Source organism: Chelonoidis abingdonii, chromosome 17 (genome assembly GCF_003597395.2).
Source record: "Chelonoidis abingdonii isolate Lonesome George chromosome 17, CheloAbing_2.0, whole genome shotgun sequence".
Taxonomy (NCBI): domain Eukaryota; kingdom Metazoa; phylum Chordata; order Testudines; family Testudinidae; genus Chelonoidis; species Chelonoidis abingdonii.
Window position 1 is genome coordinate 7,338,400 of NC_133785.1, and position 6,115 is coordinate 7,344,514.

Consider the following 6,115-nt stretch of genomic DNA (forward strand, 5'->3'; position numbering starts at 1 on the left):
AACTGATAAGGGCTGGTGCACCTGGTCTATCCCCTCTGCCAGCCTCTGAGGTCGATTAGAGTTTAAACATGGAAGGACTCTTGTTCACTAGAGGCCTGAAACAGGGAGACCTTATATTCTTATTGCCTTTTACCTTCTAAGTTACTTAGGATTATCCTTAGTGACACCAACATCTGTGCCCAGGGAAGCAGGGCCCCTGGCAGAGGTGGAAGTGGAGGGGCACCATGGTCCTGCTGCGCCTGGCGTGGGAGAGGACCTTGCCCCAGCTGCTCACCCTGCGGGCCATCATCCAGAAGCTCACTCAGCTGCTGGCCTTCGAACTCTTTATCCTCACCGTGATTGGCATCCACACAACAGTGCTGGTGGTGCAGACCTTTGCCGTGGTGCGGGTCCGTGGAGGTAAGACTGCCCCTGCCCTGCCCTGGCCTTGGGAGTCATCCCATTCCCCTCCCCGCCATCCCAGCCATGGGGATCACCTCTCACCCAGACAGTGGTCTCCCCAGTGCCCCCTGCTAACCTAAGAGATGCTGCCACACCCCCTTGAGGTCACCCCATTTCTCCTTCCAAGCAAGTGGGTGGTGTGTCCATCTCCCCTCAGGGACTAGCTCATAGTTATTCTGGGTATTATGGTAGAGCCTGCTGACCTGAGTGAGACCAGGGCACCTGTCATGCTGGGCACTCCACAGACTCACGGTGAATGACAGTCCCTGCACTGAAGAGCTCAGAGTCTGAATAGACACAGGGAAACTGAGGCACCAAGTGGGAGCATGTTGCCCCAGGTCACACAGGAGGTCAGTAGCAGAACTGGGAATAGAACCCAGCACTTGTGGCTCCCAGCACCCCTGCTCTAACCACTAGGAACCCATCTCCTCAGAGAGAGAACCCAGGAGTTCTGGCTCTCGTACCCACTAGGCCATGCTGTCTGCGTTCAGGAAGGAGCTGAGTCCAGCGTGTGGGTGCCCATTGCCACACAGGGTGTGTTCTCTAGGCCAGGCGTGGATGGCAAGGGCAGAATGGCCTAGTGGGTACGTGACCCCTCATACCAGCCCCTTCACCCCCTCAGAGTGGTTCTTCTCCGCCATGGACGCTGTCTTCCTGTGCATATATGTGTTGGAGGCACTGCTGAAACTCATCGCCCTGGACCTCAACTACTTCCGCAATCCCTGGAATGACATTGGTGGGTCACCATGGGAGGGGGCTGGGGGAACCCTGGTTCATAGGTGGGGCAGAGAGATTCCCTGGGGCTGGGGGCTGGTGGGAGAGTGAGATGAGCCCCCTGGGGGTGGCCTTAGGGTCAGGGCAGCGGGGCAAGAGAGCAGGCGAGTGCGTAGGAGGGGGCGGTGTGCGTTTGCAGGGGAAGTGGGTGTTGGGGAGCTGTGGTGGTGCCCCCTCTCCTCGAGGCTGCTGCCCCCTCCTCACAGATTTTTTCGTCATGATCATGATGGTGCTGGACTTTGTGCTGCCGCTTCTCATCTTCCCGGGCCACACCACCCACGACAATGCTGGCAGCCTCTTCCGCGTGCTCCATGTCTTCAAGGGTGTCCGGGCTGTGCGGGTCCTGAGGCTGCTGCTCACGCTGCGGTCAGTGCCTGGCGGGCATGTGGGGTAGAGGGAGTGAAGTGCCAGGCAATGGAGCTGGGGCCCTGGGTGCTGTACCTTTGCTATGACCTCTCCCTTCTCCCTGTGCCCCAGGGGTCCTCCTCTGGTGTGACACCTGGATGCCCCCTTGCTCTTTCCCTGCCTCTCTGGGTGGCCTTCCCTGCTGTGCCTCCCTGGGTTCCCTTTTGCTCCCTACCTGCTGGGTGCTCTGCCACCTGGGTTCCCTCCTTGCTTTCTCCCTGTCCCCCAGGCGCTGCGCCCCTGCCTTGTGCTGCAGTGCCCCTGCTGACCCCGGTGCCATCCCTCTGTCTCCCTTGGTAACCTCCCACACACACGTGCCCTGAGACACAACCCATGAGTGAGTTCTTTTCTGGCCAATGCCCCATCCACAGCAGATCCCATGGGTCTCTGGAGCTCCTGCAGCCCTGAGGCCCCCCACAAAGCCCCTGTCTCTGTTTCCAGGGTCCTGGAGAACCTGCAGGAACTGACAAGCACCTTCGCGTTGTCTGGCCCATCCATCGGGGCCATCCTGCTGTTGATGTTCACCTGCCTCTGTATCCTGCCATGGGGCGGGGTCGAGGGGGCTCTATCCTTCCCCACAGCAAGATGAATGGGGGTGCTATGGAATGAGAGGGGGTGCAGTGGGGCTCTCTCCCCTGTGGGGTCAGGGTGCAGCAGGGGCTCTCTGCCTGGGAGTACCTGATGCTCGCCAGGGCTGGGAGGCACCTCACCACCACCTGCCCTTAGCATGAAGCAGCCTTGTCTGTGCCTATTATAGATCAGCTGCCTAAACCCACCAGCCTGGCAGCACCAGCCTGGCCTTCCAGGCCCCTGCAAGCCCCACTCTCTCTGTTCAGGTCATGACAGGCACACCCCAGCCCCGAGTGCTCGGAGCATGTCCTGCAGCATCCAGCCCTTTAGTCACTGGACGCTTCCAGACTCCCCAGGCTTACTGCTCCCAAAGGAGCCATACAAAGTGGCTGGTAAGTCAGCTCAGGTCCACCCCTTTGCCTGGCACCACGGCACCTGCCTTTATAGGGAAAACAATAAGTGTATTGTCCGAGAACAGAGACTCCAGTGACATATTGGAAGCAAACGGTGACACAAAATAAAATAGTTGCCCAGTTTCTAGCACCTCAGCTTAACTCTCTGGGCACCCTCCTGTTGAAAGAGCCTGATCTCACCTAAAGGTCACTCCAGTATGTTCCACCAAGCCTGGCCGAGATCCCACATTCATTAAGCAAACCCACTGTCCCTTCCCTTCCTAGGTGAGGGATTCCTGCCTGTTTTCTCTGCCCCCCAAATATAGTCAAGCAAACCTTTGAGGTGCATCTCAAGGTAAGGTCTCTCCCCCACCCACCTTCTCTTCCTGTTAGTTTCTTTCTGAAGTTCTTGCACACCTTCATTTGCAGTCAGACTGGTCCCCCTGTGAAGGAGCCACTACACAGTACACATGCAGACAGATCCATGGCTAACTGGCCCTTGTCTGACAGGAAACCTGTTTTTCTACCTTTGCTGGTGGCCCCAGCCACAGCTGTCAGACCATATTGTCAGTGCAGGTACAGAACTCCTTAGCGTCTGCCTCATGTGCCTTTCGTGATGGTAGTCGTGTGACACCGGCTTGTATCTGAGACCTCACGTGATGTTCTTTGGTGAACTAGACCACACCTCAGACTCAGCAGGTTCCTGTAACCCCTCTATACCCCCATCCCCAGGCGACATTGGGAGGTCCTTGGCTCACACCACTGTTTCTCCTTACCCCCTCACCCCCCAGTCATGTTCTCGGTGGTGCTGCATGACCTGTTCCAGGACTCTGACCCCTATCGCTTCGGGGAGCTCTTCGACACCATCTTCACCCTCTTCCAGCTCTTCACGCTAGACGACTGGTCCTTCGTCTACCTGGACAGCATCAAAGGGGGTGAGACACCTTCCCCACCCCTGCACCACAGGACAGGTCCCTGGTGTTCTATCCCCATGCTGGGAGGGAAGTGGGGGTTTTAGTGCTTGGGGCAAGGGGCTGGGAACCATATCATAAGCCTCTTTCTCAAATCTGGACCTTAGCGTCCAAAATCTGGGTGCTTAGTATGAACCTCCAAGCTTAATTACCAGCTTGGATCTTATCTCGCTGCCACCAACCAGGAATCCGTGCCTGGTACACTTGAGCCCCCCAAAACCTTCCCTGGTAGTCTTTTGTTTATTCTTCAGCTATGAGAAGCTTCTTTTTCTTCTAATCTGCTGTGTTCAACTTGTAAGTAAGGTAGAAAAAAATAAGGTTTATGTTTGTTTTGGTTAGATGTAATTACTGTGTGGTGAACTTTGCTGGAATTGAGAATTTGCAAACTTGGAATACTGCTTTTTGCATTCAGGTGACTATGTTTATTCATATTTTCTTATAGTAGTCATAAGGCGCACTGATTTGATCGTTGATTTAGATGACGTTTATTTTTTATGTTTTTTCATTTTCTTTTTTATTATATAAGGTTTCCTGTTTTGTCGAACTGGAGAAGCTTTTTTAGAGTTTTTCTCTTCTGGTAACGATTAAGTGCAGAACAATGTGGGAGAGGAATATACTCTTCGAAGTCGTACGATCTAATTTGGACTTTGGCTGTATGCTTCTTGCAGCACTCAGACGGATTTGTTAGGTGGGAGGAGGGAAGAGATAGGATCACTCGTTTGAGTCCTTGTATTTGGGGGTTGTCTCTTTGAGTGGAATAGAAGGTAGACAGCTTCTTGGTATTGTATGTTAAGAGATTGCATCAATACTCTCTCAGTTTAGCCAGAGAGGAAAGTCGGGTGGGAGAGGAGAGGATGGGGTAGAGGAGTATTTCCCTTTGTTGGAGCTCAAGCATCTGAGTCTTGGGGTTCCCAGGGAGTTCTTGGGGGGACTCAAGTGTACAGAGCAGGAAATCAGACTTTGAAGTTTGTGTGGCCAATGGCAGAAGAGAGTAAAGATCTCAGTGACTTGTTTTAAATCTAACAGCTTGCGGTCGTGATCTAACTAGCAAAACACAGATATATGGACGCGTAAGGAGGTTGAGACGACTTATGAGATGTTCACAGCTGCCAAGCCTAAACCCCACTTGTCCCAGCATGGGGATAAGGAACACAGGACCTGTCTGGTGGTGCGGGTGGGGAGGTGTTCACCCTTGAGCTGCCAGTAAAAGGACCAGTCGTGCTAGCGTAGGAGGGGGCTGAGGTATACAAATTCCCGCCCCTAGACTTTAAAAAATCCAGTTCTCTGATGTCCTCGGGGGGGAGGCTGAAAGTGTTTGGTTCTTTTCCTTTGTGAGTACAGGCGAGGGGGGGCTGTATACAAGAAAGGAGAAAGTAACGAGAGGGGGAAAGCGGGTTACACGGTTGACGGGGGTAGTCGAGTGTGGTTGAGTGGGAGAGAAGCTAGAGTGGAAGAGGGTGATTATGGGGTGTCTGAGTAGCTCTCCGAATGTATGGAGTCAGCGATTAACGCATAGATGGCTCAATAAACCAGCACCCGTAGAAAGAATTCTGGGGGGTGAGGGGGTAAGGAGATAAGAAGTGTGAGCAAGAATTCTGTCAAACCAAATGTCGCTGGGAGAGTTGAAGGTAATATAGGAGGAGAGGTTATATCAGGAACCTGCTAGAGATTGAGTGTGGTAGTTCACCAAGAACATACGTGAGTCTTCAGATATGAGAAGGCCGGTGTTCACTACAGACACCAAGCAGAAAGCGCATGAGGCAAGACGCCTAAGGAGTTGTACTTGATGACATATGGTCTTACAGCTTGTGGTGGGGCCACCACTGTAGTATGAAAAACAGGTTTCCTGTCAGACAAGGGCAGTGAGCATTGGATCTGTCTGCATGGACTGTGTAGTCGTGGCTCGTAATATGTACAGAGGAGAGGAAGTGCAAGTCCTAGAGTGAAAAAAGTGTGCAAAATTCAGCAAGAAACTAATCAGCGAAGAAAGGTGGGGGGGAGAGAGCTACCTTGAGCAATGACACGTCAAAGGTTTGTCTTGAGGCTATATTTGGGGGGAGACGAATACAGGACAAGAAATACGATCACATACGAAGGGAAGGACAAGTGTGTTTAGCATTTAAGTAGATAGAGGATCTACGGCTGAAGGCTGTCGGATGTTACCAGTTGACTGGAATGACATTTATAGGTGAGATAGGCTTTTCACCAGGATGGGTTCAGAGTGAAGTTGCATACAGGAGAGGTTAGAACTGGGCCAAGACATAGATATTTTGTGTCGCGCTTTGCTCCAACATAATAGTACTGTATGTGTCTGTTGCGGACAATACCTTTTTCCTACTATAAAAAAGGAGAGGGCCGTGTTGTGCACACAAGGGGACTCTTCTTTGCTGCTTTAAAAGTTGGACTGAAGCACACACTTTGATATGGCTCCTTGGAGTAAGTACAGTCTGGGGAGTCTGAAAGCGTCAGTGACTAAAGGTCTGGATGCTGCAGGACATCGGCCGACATCGGGCGGGGTGTGCCTGTCGATGATACCTGAAACTAGAGGAGAGTGGTTGGAGA

The 6,115-nt window shown here is 52.8% G+C and overlaps 2 protein-coding genes across 7 annotated transcripts in view; one reads left to right on the plus strand and one right to left on the minus strand.

The window, feature by feature from the left end:
• LOC116835719 (serine/threonine-protein kinase D3-like) overlaps window positions 1–6,115 on the minus strand; it is a 30,842-nt gene that overhangs the window by 22,600 nt on the left and 2,127 nt on the right. The window contains exon 1 of one of the 3 annotated variants that reach the window (XM_032798831.2): window positions 1,056–1,133. The exons of 1 other annotated variant lie outside the window; for it this stretch is intronic. The gene's annotated coding sequence lies outside the window, so the exon portion shown is untranslated. Of the gene's footprint in view, window positions 1–1,055; window positions 1,134–6,115 lie in introns of those variants that run through there. One more of the 3 variants, XM_032798823.2, reaches the window with a different exon arrangement.
• CATSPER1 (cation channel sperm associated 1) overlaps window positions 1–6,115 on the plus strand; it is an 18,739-nt gene that overhangs the window by 9,464 nt on the left and 3,160 nt on the right. For all 4 annotated transcript variants that reach the window (XM_032798899.2, XM_032798878.2, XM_032798869.2 and 1 more), the window contains exons 2-6: window positions 184–399; window positions 1,064–1,177; window positions 1,422–1,581; window positions 2,062–2,153; window positions 3,374–3,517. In XM_032798899.2, the coding sequence (XP_032654790.1) occupies window positions 184–399; window positions 1,064–1,177; window positions 1,422–1,581; window positions 2,062–2,153; window positions 3,374–3,517 (726 nt within the window). The remainder of the gene's footprint in view (window positions 1–183; window positions 400–1,063; window positions 1,178–1,421; window positions 1,582–2,061; window positions 2,154–3,373; window positions 3,518–6,115) is intronic.